This window comes from Mobula birostris, chromosome 19 (genome assembly GCF_030028105.1).
Source record: "Mobula birostris isolate sMobBir1 chromosome 19, sMobBir1.hap1, whole genome shotgun sequence".
In the NCBI taxonomy this organism is placed as follows: domain Eukaryota; kingdom Metazoa; phylum Chordata; class Chondrichthyes; order Myliobatiformes; family Myliobatidae; genus Mobula; species Mobula birostris.
The window spans coordinates 39,973,287-39,994,682 of NC_092388.1; the positions used below are offsets into that span (position 1 = coordinate 39,973,287).

Sequence of the window (21,396 nt, forward strand, 5' to 3'; positions counted from 1 at the left end):
ATTACTACTCTCACTCCTTCAATCCATCGTTTTCTATTCCATTCACCCACCTACATTCTCTAGATGTACAACACAGTAAAGTGCTGTTACATAAAAATAACTCAAACTCAGATACACACAAGTAAACAGCTGTATTTGTGAATAAGACCTCATCATGCATCATCTTCAGATCTACTGTGCCCACCCTTCTGCCCAATGCTCCAGCATCTTGTGTGTGCTGCCCCCAGTAAATGCCGCTCCTACTTTCTCCCCTTCCGTGCTTTTCCATCCCCTGCGACCCTCTTCCCCCTCCATCCCGTTTTCCCACTTACTCCCTAACATACCCACCTCCTCTCACCGCCCTATCACTCCTACTATCCCATTCATTCCCGCCACCCCTGTTGTCCCCAGTCCCCCTCTTCCCCCATCTCTTTCTCTCCGCTGCCCCGCCGCCGCCGCCGCCGCCGCCGCCGCCCCGGGGGGTGGGCCGGTTGCCGTACCGCTGGAAGATGTTCCAAAGGAAGCCCTGGTCGCAGACGCCGTTGTTCTGGTGCGGCGGCCGGTACTGATAAGCCATCACGCGCTGCCACGAACTCGATCCGAACGAGAGGCTCCGCTCGCGCCGCAGGTCCAGCACAGACAGGCACTTCCGCCAGCCAGCCACCCACCGACCGAAGGAGCGAGCGAGCGGCCCAACCCGCGCGCCGTCACGTGCTGCGCTGGCCGTTGTGCGCCTGTGCATCGGGGTGTGGGCGGAGGGAAGCAGGCTCGGGCCTGAGCTGGAGCACGGCCTGTTGAAGTTTCAGAACCAGCTCTGGTTGCCTGGTAAATAACCACCGTCACTCGTATTGATACCGGAACATGATTGTTATGGCGTGGGGAGTTTGCCAGGCTAACTGGGTGTCTGCGCTCGCAGAGACTCCCTCCTACCCTCGTTCTGCTTTTCTCGCAGTGCAATAGTTTATTATGGACCGTATTCTGCCGGTTATTAATTCCATACAAGCAGACTCTCAATGATGGATATTAAACCCTACTGGCAAGAGACAGTACGCCTCGGAATTTAAGGCTCTTTGCTTTAAGCGTTACAAGGGCAACTGTCTCCTCTACCCACGAATAGAGAGGTGCGAAATGGGCACGGACGGATCTCGTGGGGTTGCTGCTTTGTTCGTAGCTGGTCTGTGCATTCGCATCGCTCTGGTCTTCTATGGCCGATACCAGGACCACTCCATGCAGGTTAAGTACACCGATGTGGATTACCAAGTCTTCACAGACGCCGCTAGATTTGTCACTCAGGTAATTCGATGTGGTTCATGGTATTAGTTAACTGTAGTCGTAGTCATATTCATACTTTATTGATCCCGGGGGGAATTGGTTTTCGTTACAGTTGCACCATAAATAATAAATAGTAATAGAACCATAAATAGTTAAATAGTAATATGTAAATTATGCCAGTAAATTATGAAATAAGTCCAGGACCAGCCTATTCGCTCAGGGTGTCTGACCCTCCAAGGGAGGAGTTGTTAAGTTTGATGGCCACAGGCAGGAATGACTTCCTATGACGCTCTGTGCTGCATCTAGGTGGAATGAGTGCACTTTATTGAATATTGAGATCCATCCAACCATCTTTAGAGTTTCCTTCTATCAAAGTGTTGACGAATTTAATGTGCATTGTCAGCGAAATTTAGTGCCTCCATCGGGGTCCTAAGTCTTGGAAAGTTTTACAGCACATAAACACAAAAGATTCTGCTGATACTGAAGGGTCTCGGCCTTTGACATTGACTGTTTATTCCTTTTCTGTTATGCTGCCTGACCTGCTGAGTTCCTCCAGCATTTTGTGTGTGTGTGTGTGTTGACCTTGTTTTAGTACATTTCATCTGAATGACTAGGGCGAGCATTTCCTTTAAAACAATTAGGGATGGGAAATAAATGCTGACCTTGACGATTGTACTCATATGTGCAACTGAATAAGAACAGCAGGGATGTGATCTTAATATTCACAAAATGCTGGTGAATGCAGCAGGCCAGGCAGCATCTATAGGAAGAGATACAGTTGACGTTTCAGGCCGAGACCCTTCGTCAGGACTAACTGAAAGAGATAGTAAGAGATTTGAGAGGGGGAGGGAGAGATCCGAAATGATAGGAGAAGACAGGAGGGGGAGGGAGGGAGATAAGAGCTGGAAAGTTGATTGGCAAAAGGGATACAAGGCTGGAGAAGGGAGAGGATCATGGGATGGGAAGCCTAGGGAGAAAGAAAGGTGGGGAGGGGAGCCCAGAGGATGGAGAGCAATATATAGAAGGCCTTGGCGAGACCCGACGCAGACTGGGAGACCGTTTCGCTGAACACCTACGTTCCGTCCGCCAGAGAAAGCAGGATCTCCCAGTGGCCACACATTTTAATTCCACGTCCCATTCCTATTCCGATATGTCTATCCACAGCCTCCTCTACTGTCAAGATGAAGTCACACTCAGGTTGGAGGAACAACACCTTATATACCGTCTGGGTAGCCTCCAATCTGATGGCATGAACATTGACTTCTCTAACTTCCGTTAATGCCCCTCCTTCCCTTCGTACCCCATCCGTTATTTATTTATTTTCAAAATTTCCCCTTTTTTCTTTCTCTCTCTTTTTTCTCCCTCTGTCCCTCTCACTATAACTCCTTGCCTGCTCTCCATCTTCCTCCAGGCTCCCCTCCCCCCTCCTTTCTTTCTCCTTAGGCTTCCCATCCCATGATCCTCTCCCTTCTCCAGCCTTGTATCTCTTTTGCCAATCACCTGTCCAGCTCTTGGCTCCATCCCTCCCCCTCCTGTCTTCTCCTATCATTTCAGATCTCCCCTCCCCCTCCCACTTTCAAATCTCTTACTATCTCTTCTTTCAGTTAGTCGTAACGAAGGGTCTTGGCCCGAAACGTCAACTGTACCTCTTCCTATAGATGCTGCCTGGCCTGCTGCGTTCACCAGCATTTTGTATGTGTTGCTTGAATTTCCAGCATCTGCAGATTTTCTCATGTTTGTGATCTTAATATTTTTCATTTGATTGGATGAGTTTAACTCCAACAATACTCAAGAAACTCGTCATCCAGGAAAAGCAGCCTGCTTGATTGTCATCTTGATTGGCTGTCTATGACTGTCTCAGCAACTTCTATAAATATTACCCTCACGACAAATGCAATATACATCATCCTAAAGGTGTGCATTGCATGCATTAAGGGTCCAAAAGCACTTCCCATGCCTTCACGTGGTAACGCTGGGATAAAAGATAGATGGGGACAGCATTGCTTCCAGGGGTTTCTCTTTATGTCACACATCCCCCTAATCTGAAAGAATTTATCCTTCATGCATGTGAAATAAACCGTAGCAACATACTGCCTAAGAACACCACATGAAGTATTTCAACAAAACAGCCCAGAGCTTGAGTTCAGCTTAGAAGAGAAATAAAGGCAGCTATTGCCAAAAACGGCATCATACTGATTTTTTTTTTACAGTTTTGGTTTTGCAATTACTCTTTTTTTAATGTAACAATACATCTCATATTATCTGTATTATTGCTATGTTTTGTTTCTATATTTTGAAATTAATAAAAAGATTGAAAAAGAAAGAACAATTAATCTCTGTGCCTTCTAGTTTAATACCCATCAATCACTGTCTACTGGCAGTGACAACAGTACTTTCCTGGGCCACTTCAGAGACCAATGAGTCAAGTGTTTTGGTGTGAGACTAAAGGTATACCTGAATCAATGAAGACATTTTCTTCTTGAAAAGCCATTGGTGCTTCAGTTTGGTTGTTTTGTGACTTTTTTTGCAAGATGTGAGAACCTCTGTCTGGGAACTTAAGGATGCACATAAAGTGCATTTTTAAGTTCCAGTGGCGGACTTCCTTTTGAATTGCTGAAATTCCTGTGAACTTGTTTGGGAGATAGAGAGTTTAAACCCAATGATTGTGATGGCAGGATATTTCCTAATCAGAATAATGTGTGATGTGAAGAGAAATCAGTAGGTGATGTTCTGTGTACTTCCTGCCCTTCTGCTTCTGTATGGAGGTAGAAGTTACAAGTTTTCTAGATCCTATTGTGGAAGTTGCAGCAAGACAATGATGGCTTGAGGAAGTCGTAGTCAAGTAAGGTCGTCAGAGATGCCTCTGCTTACTAATGACGAGATAGACTACTGCAGTGTGTTCTCAAGCCAGGCAAGTGAGGAACCTGTATTGAGACTTTTCCAGAAAGGTCTTCCTAGAACATAGTGTCTGTGTGCACAAAAGGGGGTGCTGGGAACATACAATATAACTGAAGGATATGAAACACACCCAACAACTTTTGTCTTTCCTACTGCAAAATACCATCAGTTATCTGCTTGAAGTTTTGATTGACTTAACAATTCTATTTTGAATAGCAATTGAATTTACAATGATCAATATTTGTAACTGATAAGCCAATTCTGTATAAAAATATCAGTTTTCTGTTCATTGAGAGTAGGTATAGGACCGATAGAAAATGATGCTGGAGAAATTGTAATGGAAAATAAGGAGATGGCGGAGGAACTGAATGAGTATTTTGCATCAGTCTTCACTGAGGAAGACATCAGCAGTATACCGGACACTCAAGGGTGGCAGGGAAGAGAAGTGTGCGTAGTCACAATTACAACAGAGAAAGTACTCGGGAAGCTGAATAGTCTAAAGGTAGATAAATCTCCCGGACCAGATGGAATGCACCCTCGTGTTCTGAAGGAAGTAGCTGTGGAGATTGCGGAAGCATTAGCGATGATCTTTCAAAAGTCGATAGATTCTGGCATGGTTCCGGAGGACTGGAAGATTGCAAATGTCACTCCGCTATTTAAGAAGGGGGCGAGGAAGCAAAAAGGAAATTATAGACCTGTTAGCTTGACATCGGTGGTTGGGAAGTTGTTGGAGTCGATTGTCAAGGATGAGGTTACAGAGTACCTGGAGGCATATAACAAGTTAGGCAGAACTCAGCATGGATTCCTTAAAGGAAAATCCTGCCTGACAAACCTATTACAATTTTTTGAGGAAATTACCAGTAGGCTAGACAAGGGAGATGCAGTGGATGTTGTATATTTGGATTTTCAGAAGGCCTTTGACAAGGTACCACACATGAGGCTACTTAACAAGATAAGTGCCCATGGAATTACGGGAAAGTTACATATGTGGATAGAGCGTTGGCTGATTGGCAGGAAACAGAGAGTGGGAATAAAGAGATCCTATTCTGGTTGGCTGCCTGTTACCAGTGGTGTTCCACAGGGATCCATGTTGGGGCCGCTTTTTACATTGTACATCAATGATTTGGATTATGGAATGGATGGCTTTGTGGCTAAGTTTGCTGACGATACGAAGATAGGTGGAGGGGCTGGTAGTGCTGAGGAAACGGAGAGTCTGCAGAGAGACTTGGATAGATTGGAAGAATGGGCAAAGAAGTGGCAAATGAACTACAATGTTGGAAAGTGTATGGTTATGCACTTTGGCAGAAGAAATAAATGGGCGGACTATTATTTAAATGGGGAGAGAATTCAAAGTTCTGAGATGCAACGGGACTTGGGAGTCCTCGAACAGGATACCCTTAAGGTTAACCTCCAGGTTGAGTTGGTGGTGAAGAAGGCGAATGCAATGTTGGCATTGATTTCCAGAAGAATAGAGTATAGGAGCAGGGATCTGATGTTGAAGCTCTATAAGGCACTGGTGAGACCTCACTTGGAGTACTGTGGGCAGTTTTGGTCTCCTTATTTAAGAAAGGATGTGCTGATGTTGGAGAGGGTACAGAGAAGATTCACTAGAATGATTCTGGGAATGAGGAACGTTTGTCCGCTCTTGGGCTGAATTCCTTGGAGTTTAGAAGAATGGGGGGACACCTCCTAGAAACATTTCGAATGTTGAAAGGCATGGACAGAGTGGATGTGGCAAAGTTGTTTCCCATGATGGGGGAGTCTAGTATGAGAGGGCATGACTTAAGGATTGAAGAGCGCCCATTCAGAACAGAAATGCGAAGAAATTTTTTTAGGCAGAGGGTGGTGGATCTATGGAATTTGTTGCCACGGGCAGCAGTGGAGGCCAAGTCATTGGGTGTATTTACGGCAGAGATTGATAGGTATCTGAGTAGCCAGGGTATCAAGGGTTATGGTGAGAAGGCTGGGGAGTGGGACTAAATGGGAGAATGGATCAGCTCATGATAAAATGGCAGAGCAGACTCGATGGCCCGAATGGCCGCCTTCTGCTCCTTTGCCTTATGGTCTTATGTTCAGAACAGTTTGAGTGACTGGGGCCTATGCTGTTCTCCTTGTGCCCAAGGTAAGTTAGAAGGAATGTTTGAGTTGTAAGAAATTGTGTGTTCTAGGCCCAGTTTTTTAGTTATTTTGTTATCAGCCATGACAGTTACTTGGAGGTTCCGCAGAGATGGCTAACCCTTGGCTTTGTTGTATGGCAGAAAGGAATTCAGCCCATGGTAGCCCAACAATCCTAGATCCTAGGCTGCTGATATTCCTCCTGTATGGAGAAATCACAGTATACTACCTTCGTTGCCAACATAGGAAAACTACAGCATTAAAAAAAAGAGACAAGGTTGTGTTTGTCCAGATTGAAGCCCTGCACGAGGACTTCGTTAACGTGCATGTTTGTACATTATGAACCAGAAAGCATTAATTATGCTGAGAAGTAAGGAAAAGTGTGTGGAATGGACTAAGTGAGTTTCTGCAAGTGTGTTGTTAGAGAAGGGAAAAGTTAGAAGACTGTAGGGTGGTCTGTGTATGTTTAATGTAAATTTGAAATGCAAAAACAATTAGATGAATCCTCTAAGAAGCAGAGAAAGTGAGCAAAAGCTGAAGGAAAAGATATACAGGTATCCCCCGCTTTTCAAACATTTGCTTTATGAAACCTCACTGTTACAAAAGACCTACATTAGTTACCTGTTTTCGCTAACAGAAGGTGTTTTCATTTTACGAAAAAAGGCAGCGTGCGCCCTGAGCAGCCGCTACTCCCCCGGATTCGGAATTGCATTCTAGCCGGCATTGCTTAAACATGTGCCTGTGAGCAGCCGTTAGCAAGATGAGTTCTAAGGTATCAGAAAAGCCTGAAAGAGCTCGTAAGGGTGTTACACTTAGCGTAAAACTAGACATAATTAAGCATTTCGATCGTGGTGAACGAAGTAAGGACAAAGTAAGTTTGGCTTGTGGAAGTTGACGAAGATGATGTTGAAGAGGTTTTGGCATCCCATGACCAAGAGCTGATAGATGAAGAGCTGATGCAATTGGAAGAGGAAAGGATAACAATTGAAACCGAATGCAGTAGCGAATGGACCGAAAGTGAAGTCGTCCAGGAACTGAACGTGAAGCAACTGCGTGAGATTTTCACTGCAATGATAAAGTACAACTTTAATTTTGAAAGGGTACGTCGGTTTAGGGCATATTTGCAGGATGGTTTGAGTCCTTACAAAGAACTGTAAAAATGCGCGAGGCTTAGCAGTCAAGCATACTGTCGTTTTTCAAGCCTTCCACATCAGCCACAGCAGATGACGAACATCGATCTTCGACATCGAGGCAGGCAGTCATAGGAGAAGATGTCCTGCCTGCCCTGATGGAAACAGACGACACCCCAGTGTCCCACCACCCCAACCCCCGGGCCGTGAACAGATACCGATCCGCGAAGAATGCAGCGGTAGCCGTGAGGCACCCAGCACATCTTTAAGAAAAAAGCCGAAATAAACAAGCTAATTAATTAGGTGCCGCCCGGCATGTAAATGTTGGCCCAGATCAGAGGCGATTGCTGATTGCATCGCCTCTGATCTGGGCCGACATTTACGTGCCGGGCGGCACCTAATTAATTAGCTTGTTTATTTCGGCTTTTTTTCTTAAAGATGTGCTGGGTGCCTCCTGGCTACCGCTGTACCCCTGCATGCTTCGCAGATCGGTATCAGTTCACTGCCCAGAGGTTGGGGGCCACTACACCACCCCAACCTCCGACGACTCAGCCTAACACACCATCATCAGTGTACTCAATGTCTTCCTGATTCCCGTAAGTGATACTACACTGTACATACATTATTTCTACTTTATATCGGCTGTGTATTTTTACGTGTTATTTGGTATGATTTGGCAGCTTCATAGCTTAAAGGTTACTGGGGAGTGTTTTTGCCAACAGCGCTTGCGTCGTGTTTCTGCCGAGAGTACTTGCGTGAGATTTTCGCTACGGAGAACAGTGCAGGCAATGATTGTGGAAAAGTATTTCTACTTTATATAGGCTGTGTATTCATCTTATCATTCCTGCTTTTACTATATGTTACTGGTATTTCAGGTTTTATGTGTTATTTGGCATGATTTGGTAGGTTATTTTTGGGTCTGTGAACGCTCACAAATTTTTCCCATATAAATTAATGGTAATTTCTTCTTCGCTTTACGACATTCTGACTTACGAACCGTTTCATAGGAATGCTCTACCTTCGGATGGCGGGGAAAACCTGTAAAGAACAGGCAAAGGATGATAGTGTCTACCTCAGTGTTTGAAACAAACAAATTAGTACCAGAGTCTCAGGATGAACTAGATGCTGTATCTCTGCCTTACTCAGGCAAGGTTTCAACAAGGCCAACACCAAGTAATGCCTCTGGAGTACTCAGTAAAGCCAGCCTCAACCAGTGCCCTGCCTCAGATGATGGTTCCCAATAGCACAATGGGAGTTGGAGAGATGCAGAGGGGATGAGCGATTGAAATGTACCTTGAATGTTTCTCTCACACTGTAGATTGGCATAAAAAACGGCCAAGCTGAAGACAATGATGTTAATGAATATGTGGAACCCATGCATAGATATTTTCAAAAGTATCCAGGTTAACTCTAGAAGCAGGGACTTGCATGAATGTTAGTGTAAATAAGTTACAACCTGGGTTAGAGCAAAATACTGTTACTTATGTGAGTTCAGAGAGTTAAGTAAAATTGCAAGTGTTTTGCAATATTGGCAAAAGCAATTACAACATCAAAGGATAAAAGCTGTTAAGGGGAATGGGGACAATATTTGTGTGACATTTCCTGGCTGCTCCATTATAGCCTCTGGGCAATATGGTATGTTGCTTGCAATAGCTGCGCGATACAATTTGAATATTATGTTAACTTATAGCTTTGTTTTATATTTAACAAAATTTAACTAATTACAACCAGATTAACTTCTGCTTAAAATTTCACTGTAAATCTCGGGTTGAACATTACCTGATTAATACGCATATGGCTCATGTGATCCACCTGTGACTGGTTAATTTTGTTTTGAACAGCATGGTTGTTTAGTTGTCTAAATGTGAAATAAACCCTAAATGGGTTTTACAGTTCTTTCATTCAACAAACATGGAAGTGGAACGGTGGACCCGGTAGGGGTAAACATGGGGATGTCTGCGAGGGGTATGCTTTTGTTTGTGGACAGCCTGGCCACTGGGATTGAAGATGCCTCTGGGCCAAGGCAACTTTGATAGCAGTTTCTGCCTCCATAGGCTGCACAATTTACTTTCCTGAACTGTACTCAAGAACTTGTACAATTTTAATTCTGCTTGTTGTAAAATGCCACCTGATATAACAGCAGTTTGCCCCTCACACTGCTGGCATTTAGGGTGGCAATAAATGTCCTCCATCTCTGTCTATCCATACCGTCGCTCACAGATATAGAATCTGTAACAATTGTTTTGACCAATCAGTGTTGTTAGCCCTGTACCTGGAAGACCAGTGGACCACACTTAGTCTGGCCTCTACCCTTTGACCTCTTTGACGTGGTTGACCCTACAACAAGTCCAAGCACAAGGCCCTGACTAGCCAATATAGCTCTCCAGGTCATTGAGGCATGCAAGCTTCTAAACCCTACAACAAGGTTGTGTTCCTCTTGGAGGACCTGATGTAAGCTTGTATGTAATTTTTTTTGACAGCTTTTCCTCCCTATCTGGTACTGAAACAAAACTTAGTGGAATATTTTACCTTCCCTGTGACTCTACTCAAGCAGCTAAACCTTTTTGCCTTGACAAAAACGTGCAACCATACAGCTGGTGCACTGAATCTTGTTATGCTGTAGGTATAGCACATGACAATGAATAATTATGGGAACTATGTGGGTTTCACATCTTTTCGAAACTGATAAAGCATGGTGAACCAACTATGAACCTTTTACTTACTTACTGCCAGTTACGCTGCTGGTGTGCGCAGTGTTCAACCCTTTCTTCAGCACGTCAGAATCTTCCTCTTGGTTTTCACCGCTTTCAGTCATGCAAGTCCCTGGTGATGACTCAGGAATACTGTCGCACTCAATTGTATGATTCTTCATTGCTGTTTCTGAAACAATTTTGATTTACTAGTCAGGGTTGTTAGCCCTGAGCTGAACCCAAACTGGCAGAACTGGTGGGTCACTCTTAGTCTGGCCTCTACCCTTTGACCTGTTAGGCATGGCTGACTCAACCAAGAGCCAAAGCATAATGCCCTGACTTCACCCAACATAACTCTCCAGGCCATTGTGGCACTTACTGCCCATTATGCAGCTGGTGTTCAGGGCAACATGAAGGTCCTCCATTTCAGGTGGTGTTCAGGGCTTCCTTCATTGTGTCAGTAGCTTCCTCTTGGTTTTCACTACTGCCAGTCATTCAAGATCCGGGTGGAGACTCAGGAATGCCATCACACTCAGATGTAGAAGGTATCTTCATTGCTGTTTCCGTGACAATTTTGTTTTACCAGTCAGGTTCCTTCACCCTGAGCTAAACTCCCAAACCTGGAGGACTGGTGGACCACTGTTATTCTGGCCTCTACCCTTTGACCTGTTTGGCCTGGGCGACCCTACCACGAGCGAAACATAAAACCCTGACTCCAGCCAACATAACTCTCCAGGTCGTTGAGGCACACAATTCTCCAAGGCACGACAAGGTTGTGATCCTCTTGGAGATATGAGCCTTTTCCTACTTTTAAATTACTTACTGCACTTGCTGTTATAAACTATGTGGCTCAAATAACCAAAGGAACGAACGAGCTGACTCCTTTGCTAAGGCAGCGACAGCAGATCCTTATGGCCACATTGCTCTCTGGTGTGGTCAGGCTGGCTATACTTTCCAAATTCTTTTGATGTACTAGTAAAATTACAGCGTAATGTGTCAGAGGCTGAAATGACTTTGTGGACTAAAGCTCACTATTTGCAAAACTATAAAGGACGATGGGTATAATTGAAAATGAGAGAATCTCGACCATAGCAAGAAAAGTAGCAGCAACTGTATGATTAGCCAGAAACATAATCCTGAAAGGCCCTGCTGGTATCTGCTGCTGCTGGGCCTCCCCCCAGAATTTGGTTTCAAATGGATTTTATGTATTTACCTAGATGTGTGGGTTGTGATTATGTACATATTATTTTGTTTGTTATCTCCATAGGTCAAAGCTTATCCAGCTCGGAGAAATGATGCCGTAACTGTCAATAATTTTATTATGAGAATTTTTTTCCTAGGCTTGGGATCCCTAAGAATATCTTAAGTGATAATGGTCCTCATTTTATGGGTAAAACCTTTATATTGTAAGCATGGTTTCACCTGCCTTTACCGGCATCTGAAAGACAGAATGGAGCCCTGAATTGCAGGTTAGCTAAGATGTGCAATCAGATCAAGCTAAGGTGATAAGAGGCTCTTCCGCTGGCCCTCATGACAATGCGCTGTACTCCAAATTCCATTACAGGCCTGTCTCCACATGAGGTAGTTTTGGGACGTCCCATGCATTTGCCAGTCGCCCCTTCCTTGTTAATTAAACAGATGGGCATCCATATTATCTTACGAAAGCATGTTGCAGTATTGTCTAGCACTAACACCTGCTCTTAAAGGTTTCCATCAACAGGTTCTTGAAGCCCAGAAGATCGTGCTGGCTGCAGAGTGTTAGACTTACCAGCTGGGAGTTTGGGTACTAATGAGAACCTGTTGACATTAAAAGCTACCTGAGCCCTGCTCGGAAGATCCATTCCAAGTGTTGTTGACCTCATATGCCACTTTAAAGGTCCAAGGAAAGCCAAAGTCGGTATATGCCTTGCATATTAAGCTAGCATTGCCACTGGACCAGGGAAAAGTAGCCAGAAGAACCTTGATGATAAGAACTGATGGACTGAACTGTTGATCCTTGCTATTTGTCACGTTAGGTGATCATTATATATTATAAATTTTGGGTAATCTCGACTTCTATTTTCTGCCTAAATGCAATAGTGTCTCACTGCACTAATACTCCTAGCTCTTTTCTTTTTTTTAGGTTATGAGGACACGCAGTCCTCTTTTATTGTCATTTAGTAATGTATGCATTAAGAAATGATACAATGTTTCTCCAGAATGATATCACAGAAACAAATGACAAACTGACTGAAAAACTGACAAAAACCACATAGTTATAACATGTAGTTACAACAGTGCAAAACAATACCGTAATTTGATAATGAACAGAGCATGGTACAGTAAGAAGTTTCAATGTCTGTCGAAGTCCCATCATCTCACGCAGATGGTGAACCTCCAGTGCCGCAAACTTGCTGATGCAGCATCCTGGAGGCATCCGACCACAGTCCGACTCCGAGTCTGTCCAAAAACTCCGAGCCTCCGACCAGCTCTCCGACACGGAGCACCATCTCCACCTTTCTTCACCTTAGTTATGAGTATACTAACCAATCTGCTTATTGGGTGTGCTCAAGAAAATGTCTATACATTCAGAAAGCGGATTGCCAATGCATTTATACTCCTGTCCTGTACTGAGTCTGATTCCGCGTTTTACTTCAATAACAAAATTAGAACTGCAAAGGGATTGTACTGCCCATAGGAATGACTCTTGCCATTGCAACTATTTAGAGGGTTGGTATTAACCTACTTAAAACAATTTCATAAACCACCCCCCCCCCCCCGCTCTGGATCTGCTACCTGGGGATAGGGGTGAAATATGCTACTGTAACTACCAAGGGAGGGACTAGACTCAAATTGCAGTTATGTGCAATGTCGATACTACTGGTGATCCTCAGAATCCCGTTAACGGTACTTACTGGGTATGTGGCCGACAGGCCTTTCATTGTCTGCCGGGGCGCCCCTTCTAAAATGGGACCTTAGCCTGAACCGAATCCATGGAGGGGTTGTTTTTATCTAGTCTACGTAGTACTACACTCTATCTTCAATGGAGCCACCATTGAAGTAACATTACAGAAACTAAGTGTTTCTGGACAATAGCAGCTCCGTTTGCAGAACCTGCCAGGCTGGCTTATGAAAATAGACCATAGACAATAGGTGCAGAAGTAGACCATATGGCCCTTCGAGCCTGCACTGCCATTCTGAGATCATGGCTGATCATCTACTATCAATACACGGTTCCTGCCTTGTCCCCATAACCCTTGATTCCCTTATCCATAAGATACCTATCTAGCTCCTTCTTGAAAGCATCCAGAGAATTGGCCTCCACTGCCTTCTGAGGCAGCGCGTTCCACACCTCCACAACTCTCTGGGAGAAGAAGTTCCTCCTCAACTCTGTCCTAAATGACCTACCCCTTATTCTTAAACCATGCCCTCTGGTATTGGACTCTCCCAGCATCTGGAACATATTTCCTGCCTCTATCTTGTCCAATCCCTTAATAATCTTATATGTCTCAATTAGATCCCCCCTCAATCTCCTTAATTCCAGTGTGTACAAGCCCAGTCTCTCTAACCTCTCTGCGTAAGACAGTCCGGACATCCCACGAATTAACCTAGTGAACCTACGCTGCACCTCCTCCACAGCCAGGATGTCCTTCCTTAAACCTGGAGACCAAAACTGCACACATTACTCCAGGTGTGGTCTCACCAGGGCCCTGTACAAATGCAAAAGGATTTCCTTGCTCTTGTACTCAAATCCCTTTGTAATAAAGGCCAACATTCCATTAGCCTTCTTCACTGCCTGCTGCACTTGCTCATTCACCTTCAGAGACTGATGAACAAGTACTCCTAGATCTCTTTGTATTTCTCCCTTACCTAACTCCACACCATTCAGATAATAATCTGCCTTCCTGTTCTTGCTCCCAAAGTGAATAACCTCACACTTATTCACATTAAACGCCATCTGCCAAGTTTCTGCCCACTCACCCAGCCTATCCAAGTCACCTTGAATTCTCCTAACATCCTCATCACATGTCACACTGCCACCCAGCTTAGTATCATCAGCAAACTTGCTGATGTTATTCACAATGCCTTCCTCTAAATCATTGACACAAATCGTAAACAGCTGTGGTCCCAATACCGAGCCCTGTGGCACCCCACTAGTCATCACCTGCCATTCCGAGAAACACCCATTTATTGCTACCCTTTGCTTTCTATCTGCCAACCAGTTTTCTATCCATGTCAATATCCTCCCCCCAATGCCATGAGCTCTGATTTTACCCACCAATCTCCTATGTGGTACCTTATTGAATGCCTTCTGAAAGTCAAGGTACACCACATCCACTGGATCTCCTGCGTCTATCTTCCTGGTTACATCCTCGAAAAACTCCAATAGATTAGTCGAGCATGATTTGCCCTTGGTAAATCCATGCTGGCTCGGCCCAATCCTATCACTGCTATCACGATATGCCGCTATTTCATTTTTAATAATGGACTCTAGCATCTTCCCCACTACTGATGTTAGGCTAACAGGGCGATAGTTCTCTGTTTTCTCCCTCCCTCCTTTCTTAAAAAGGGGGATAACATTAGCCATTCGCCAATCCTCAGGAACTGATCCTGAATCTAAGGAACATCGGAAAATGATCACCAATGCATCCGCAATTTCCAGAACCACCTCCTTTAGTACCCTAGGATGCAGACCATCTGGACCTGGGGATTTGTTAGCCTTCAGTCCCATCAGTCTACTCCTCACCGTTTCCTTCCTAATGTCAATCTGTTTCAGTTCCTCTGTTACCCTATGTCCTTGGCCCATCCATACATCTGGGAGATTGCTTATGTCTTCCCTAGTGAAGACAGATCCAAAGTACTTATTAAATTCATCTGCCATTTCTCTGTTTCCCATAACAACTTCTCCCAATTCATTCTTCAAGGGCCCAACATTGTTCTTAACTATCTTCCTTCTCTTCACATGCCTAAAAAAAACTTTTGCTATCCTCCTTTACATTAACATGGCCTTGGCACTGTTGGGAGAAACTGGCTACTAACATAGCCTTAGTCCTCATGAGCCAGGCCATCAATGACATTACCGCTAAAGTGATGGTAATCTGCATTATGGCCCACAAAAATTGACTAGACTTTCTTTTGAGGTGGTACTCGTGTATTATTAGCCAGGAATGCTGCATGTATGATTACAACAGCCAATCACCCTTGACAAAGCTGTCAAAGAGTTTCAGGGACTCTATGCTATTGAAAATCAGTGAAATATATGTTCTTCCCTACAGAACAAAGAAGAGGGAGTGTGGAAGGTGCAGTAAGACAGTGTTAGCCTGGGACATTTGTAGTCAAGCAAGGCCTTTGAAGTGGAGACCGCTGGAGACACCTCTGGTTACTATAGGCAAAATAGACTGCAGCAGTCTGTACTCAAGCCAGATGAGTAAGGCCTCTTTAGTGAGGCTTTTCCAGAAAGGTCTTCCTAAAACATATGGGGTGCCAAAGATAGAGGAGGTGGCAGAAGGATGTGAAACATAACCAATAACTAAGGCTTCATTGTCTTTAATAACTTCAAAATATCATCAGCTGTCTGCTGATGTAGCAAGATGGTGCTGGTGAACCACGGCGATGTGTTGCAGGCAGCTTACTAAACTTCTAAATATACTTCTTTTGAACTGCACTCCCTGCAATTGGCAGTGTGTAATTACCCTTTCAGTAACATACCTTTGAACCACCTTAACAAACTAGCGATTTCATGAACTTTCGAAGGACTCTGTGGACTAAACTGTCAGGCATGCTCGAAGTGGATAAAGGTACATTGCCACAGTCGAAAAAGAGGGTGGACTCCAAGCCTGGCTAAAATGAAAGGGAATAAAGCTTACTCTACCCAGCATCTTATTAAATATACAGTCACTGAAGAACAAGATTGAGGACTTAAAGGCAAGATTGCTTTATCAAAGGGAAATGAAGAATTTCTTTCTTCCGTGACCTTCTGTCCTCTTCTGTTAGATTCCCCCTTCTCCAGCCCTGTATCTCTTTCACCAATCAACATCCCAGCTCTTTATTTCCCCACTCCCCCTCCCAGTTTCACCTACCACCTTGTGTTTTTCCTCCCCTCCTCCCCACCTTTTAATTCTACTCCTCATCTTTTTTTCTCCAGTCCTACTGAAGGATCTCAGCCCGAAATGTCGACTGTACTCTTTTTGACAGATGCTGCCTGGCCTGCTGAGTTCCGACAGCATTTTGTGTGTGTGACATGGATTTACAGCATCTGCAAATTTTCTCTTGTTTGTAAGGAATTGCTGCGTTCTCCCTGTTTCACAGAGATATGGCTCACTCCAGACAAGCTGGATACATCGGCAAGACCCGAGGGCTTCTTGATACATAGGATGAACCAGACTGCTGATTTGGAGAAAGCAAAATGTAGGGTCTTTATTTCATGATAAACACTTCGGAGCTCGGATGTTGTGCTGCTCTCGTTCCCCTGATCTGCAATGTCTAATAATTAAGTGTCGACCATTCCACTTATCAGGACTTCTCCATAATTCTGATCGCAGTTTATATGCCGCCAAAGACCAATGTTAAACAAGCACTCGATGTATTGAGTGTTGCCATCAACAGACAAGAAACAGCCTACCCTGAAACTTTTCAAATCATTGTCTGGGACTTCAATCAGACTAGTCTGGAAAAAAATCTCTGCCCAACTATCGTCAACATATCACTTGCAGCACCAGGGGTCCCAATACACACAACCACTGCTATACTACGATTAGGGATCCTCACCATTCCATGCCTAGACCACATTTTGAGTAATCTGATCACTTGGCTGTTCTCCTCCACCTGCATACAGGAAAAGGCTAAAGAGCAAGGTTCCAGAGATGAGGACGTAAGAACCAATATACCATGATTGTTACAGACTTCATGAAAACAGTCATAGATAAGTGTGTCCCCACAATATCATTTAGTCTTCCCCAACCAGAAGCCCTGGATGAACCATGAGATCTGCAATCTGCTGAGGGCCAGATCGGTGGCATTCAGATCTGGCGATGAAGTAAGATACAAGAGGTCCAGGTACGATCTCTGGAACGCCATCTCACGTATGAAGTAGCAATTCCAGACCAAATTTGAATCACTGAAGGATGCCGGACAGATGTAGCAGGGCTTGAATGTTATCACCTCCTATAAAGTGAAACCAAGCAATATAAGTGACAACAAAGCTTCACTCCCAGATAATCTCAATATCTTTTATGTTTGCTTTGACCAGTAAAACAGGAAGGCACCTTCTTGAACTTCAGCAACCCAGATGACCCTGTGATTTTAGTCTCTGAGGCCAACATAAGAACATCTTTTGTGAGGGTAAACCCACGGAAAGCATCCAGCCCAGATGGGGTACCTGGCCGAGTACTAAAGACCTGTGCTGATTAACTGGCTGGAATCTTTAAATGCTTACTTGGGCAGTCTGAGGTAGCCACTTGCTTCAAGCAGGCTTCAATTCTACTGGTGCCTAAGATGAACATAGCAACTAGGCTCAAAGACTATTTTCCAGTAACACTTACGTCCCCTGTGATGAAGTACTTCGAGAGATTGGTAGTGAAATATATTAACTGTTGCTTGAGAAGCAATTTGGATCTGCTAAAGTTTGCCTCCTGTCACTTATATTGCTTGGTTTCACTTTATAGGAGGTGATAACATTCAAGCCCTGCTACATCTGTCCGGCATCCTTCAGTGATTCAAATTTGGTCTGAATTGCTACTTCATACGTGACAATGAAATGCCATTTCATTGGCTCTTAACTCAAGCCAGGAACATCTGGACAGCGAAGATGCATACATGGGGTTTCTTGCTCTTCGTTAACTACAGCTTGGCATTCAATACTATCATTCCCTCAAAATTAATCAATGAGCTTCAAAACTTTGGCCTCATTACCTCCTTGATCCTCATTCAGTTTCCTCACTTGCAGACACCAGTCAGTTCAGATTGGCAACAACATCTCCTCCACATCCTCCATCAGCACAAGTGCAGTGCAAGGTTGTGTTCTCGTCCCCTGCTCTACTTGCTTTATACTTATGACCATGAGACTAAGCACAGCTCCAATGTTGTATTTAAATTTGCTGACAACACCACTGACATTGGCCAAATCAAAGGTGGTGACAAACGAGCATGTAGGAGGGAAATTGAAAATCTGGCTGCGTGATGCCAAAACAACAACCTCTCACTCAATGTCAGCAAGACCAAGGAGCTGATTATTGACTTCAGAAGGAGGAAACCAGAGGTCCATGAGCCAGTTCTCATCATGGGATCAGAAGTGGAGGGGGTCAACAACTTTAAATTCCTCTGTGCTATCATTTCAGAGAATCTGTCCTGGATCCAGCACGTAAGTGCCATTACTAAGATAGCACCTCTATTTTCTTAAAATTTGTGAAGATTCAGCATGTCATGTAAAACTTTGAGGAACTTCTATATATGTGTGGTGGAGAGTATATTGACTGGTTGCATTACAGCCTGGTATGGAGACTCCAATGTCTTTGAACAGAAAAGTCTACAATATGTAGTGGATATGGCATACTCCACCATGGGTAAAGCCCTCCCCACTATTGTGGATATCTATATGAAGAGCTGTCACAGGAAAGCATCATCCATCAGCGAGGCCCCCACCATCCAGGTCATGCTGTCTTCTCATTGCTGTTATCTTGAAGAAAGTACAAGAGCCTCGGGACCCACACTGCCAGGTTCAGGAACTGGCTCTTGAACAGTGGGAATAACTTCACTCAACTTCTCACACCCCATCACTGAGTTGTTCCACAACCTGCAGACTCACTTTTAAGGACTCTTCACCTCAATTTCTTGATATTTATTGCTTATTATTTATTATTATTACTTTCTTCTTTTTGTATTTGCAGTTTGTTGTCCCTTGCGTATTGTTTGTTTGTCCATCCTGTTCAGGGCAGTCTTTCATTGATTCTATTGTGTTTCTTGTATTTACTGTGAAGGCCTGCAAGAAAATGAATCTCAGGGTTGTGTACGGTAACATATATGTAATTTGATAATAAATTTGCTTTGAACTTTAAAATTTTGATTGACTTTAACACCTCTATTGTGAATGGCGATTGATCTTGCAAGCAAAGAATTTAAACATATCCAGTTTACAGTGATCAATACTTGTAACTGATAAGCCAGTTCTGTATAAAAATACTTTTCTGTTCAGGCTTCAGAACATTGTGGGTGACAGGGGCCCATGCTGTTCTGCTATCTACAATTAAAGGAACGTTTGAGTCATAAGAGTGCGTGTGTTCTGGGCCCAGTTATTTTAGTTATTTATTTTACTATCGGCAAAGTGATCGGAATGGATAAAATGTTGCTAAACTTTAATGGTGATTAGGGTTTTTTCAGTTGCTTCAAGAATTGAATAGTTAAAGGGAAGTACAGTAGCTGTCTTGAACCTGGTTGTGTGGAAGTTCAGGAGCTATGTAGAGATTTGAAGGTTTATAAAAATTATTTTCAGATTAAGCTGTTTCTTTACATAAAGAGAGGGTGTTGAATCTCTGTACAGAAGAATGAACATTTATCTGGTTAAAATAAGCTTCAGAAAGGGTTAATGGTAAATGGAATAAAATTGAGAAAAATTTCATCACTCAGTTGTAGATTTTTGCTATTTTATATCCTAGAGTAAGAAAGATCAGCCAGGGGAAAAGAGAATCTAGGGATATGGTTGGAAAGTAGTTGTAATTAAAGTAAATATTCAGCAACAATGCTAACACCCGAACAGACTTGTCCTATCAAATTTGTAATTTTTAATACTTTTTTTAACAATTAAAACTCTCAACTGATGGGAATTGATTATATGTTCTTCAGGTTATTAGCCCAGTTAATATAAGTTTAGCATTACTGCCTTGTTAATTGATCATGTCCAAACTGGCAAACATATCATTAGACTTCAAAATACATATCAGAAGTGTGAGTCATGTTTACTGTAGGCAGCTACACCCGACACGTTCCTGACACTTTTGTTTGGTTCTTATCATAATTTCTTCCTCAAAACTTACAGAAACATTTTTGAAGCACACGAAACAAGTCTTTCTGTCTGAGCTTCTAGAAGTGATAGAATTGCATTTAGTGGCCAGAGAGTATAAAATACCTCTGTGTAATTGCAGTGGTAATTCCAGAATAATTTGTCTCTAGTGCTGGATTTCCATAATTTGGGTTTGGCATTGGGGATGGCATTGAGAACTCTGAGAATATGTACTGTGATCACATAGAAGTCCTGTGTAAGTGCCAGAAGGAATGAACTACCCCAGAAACGACTGCCCCCCCCCCCCTCACCACCACCACCACCACCACCACCACCACACATACGCTTGCCACCTCCTGTCCCTTGGAATAATCTCTCAGTTGCACATTGGCCTCATCTGCCAGAAAACAGAGTGGAAGCAAGTAATCCTCAATCCTAAAGAACTGTCTAAGAAGGCAGGCATTGAGTGCAATAGAATGAGACACAAAATTACTTGTCCACTTTACCTGATTTGTACTATTCATAATATGTTTCCATTATTTGAACAGTAATTATACTTCTTGATTTCATTGCTGTGATTAGTTGTTCCATGTTTACAAATCTCCTATCTCCCGTGTCTAATGAGCTGCAGATAAATTCATTATCTTGTGCTGAGGTGCTCGCTACTCATCGGCGAATGTGGAAGACTTTTTATCTTCCCCTTAAGTAACGTATACTATCCATTCAAATTATTTTTGCAACAATACAACGATTGGAAAGGGTTAGAAACACTTGTGAACTGAATGGAGGAGATTATATGAATAATATAGTTATAGTAAATGTATTAGGCTTCGATACAATGCAGATGTGGAGTGCTGATGGTCCAATTACAGTAAAATGCTGATATTCTGGCACAGTCAGGACCTTGGAAGTGCCAGATTGATAGATTTTCCAGACATTACTCCTATTAAAACACCAACATATAATTTGAATTTAATGTTTCTAGATGTTTGCAGTGGTATGAGTCATTTTCCAGTAAACTGGCAAATTTAAAAGGAACGTGGGAAACAGAACCTTGCACTTTAAAAAGAAATTGTGAAAATGTGATTCTGGTATGTTTAAAGGGAGCAAGAAAACAGGTCCCAGTGTATTTAGAGCAACGCACACATTATGCTGGAGGAACTTAGTATGTTAGTCAGTCTCTGTGGAAAGGAATAAACATTTTGAGCCAAAACCCTTCTTCAGGACTGAAAAGGAAGGGGGAAGAAGCCAGAATAAGGAGGTTGGCTTTTTCTAACTTGGCACGGATATCACAGGCCAAAGGGCCTGCTCCTGTGCCGAATTGCACCATGTCCGAACT

General features: G+C 43.4%; 2 protein-coding genes across 3 annotated transcripts in view; one reads left to right on the forward strand and one right to left on the reverse strand.

Annotated features, from left to right (window-relative positions):
* Positions 1 to 683, reverse strand: part of pdcd6 (programmed cell death 6) — a 29,821-nt gene extending 29,138 nt beyond the window's left edge. The window contains exon 1 of the mRNA XM_072283476.1: positions 480 to 683. Coding sequence (XP_072139577.1) covers positions 480 to 556 — 77 coding nt within the window. The 5' untranslated portion in view covers positions 557 to 683. The remainder of the gene's footprint in view (positions 1 to 479) is intronic.
* A 17-nt stretch (positions 684 to 700) lies between these two features.
* The window catches only part of pigm (phosphatidylinositol glycan anchor biosynthesis, class M), a 33,126-nt gene continuing 12,430 nt past the window's right edge, over positions 701 to 21,396 (forward strand). The window contains exon 1 of one of the 2 annotated variants that reach the window (XM_072283475.1): positions 701 to 1,272. In XM_072283475.1, coding sequence (XP_072139576.1) covers positions 1,108 to 1,272 — 165 coding nt within the window. In that variant the 5' untranslated portion in view covers positions 701 to 1,107. The remainder of the gene's footprint in view (positions 1,273 to 21,396) is intronic. The other variant, XM_072283473.1, reaches the window with a different exon arrangement.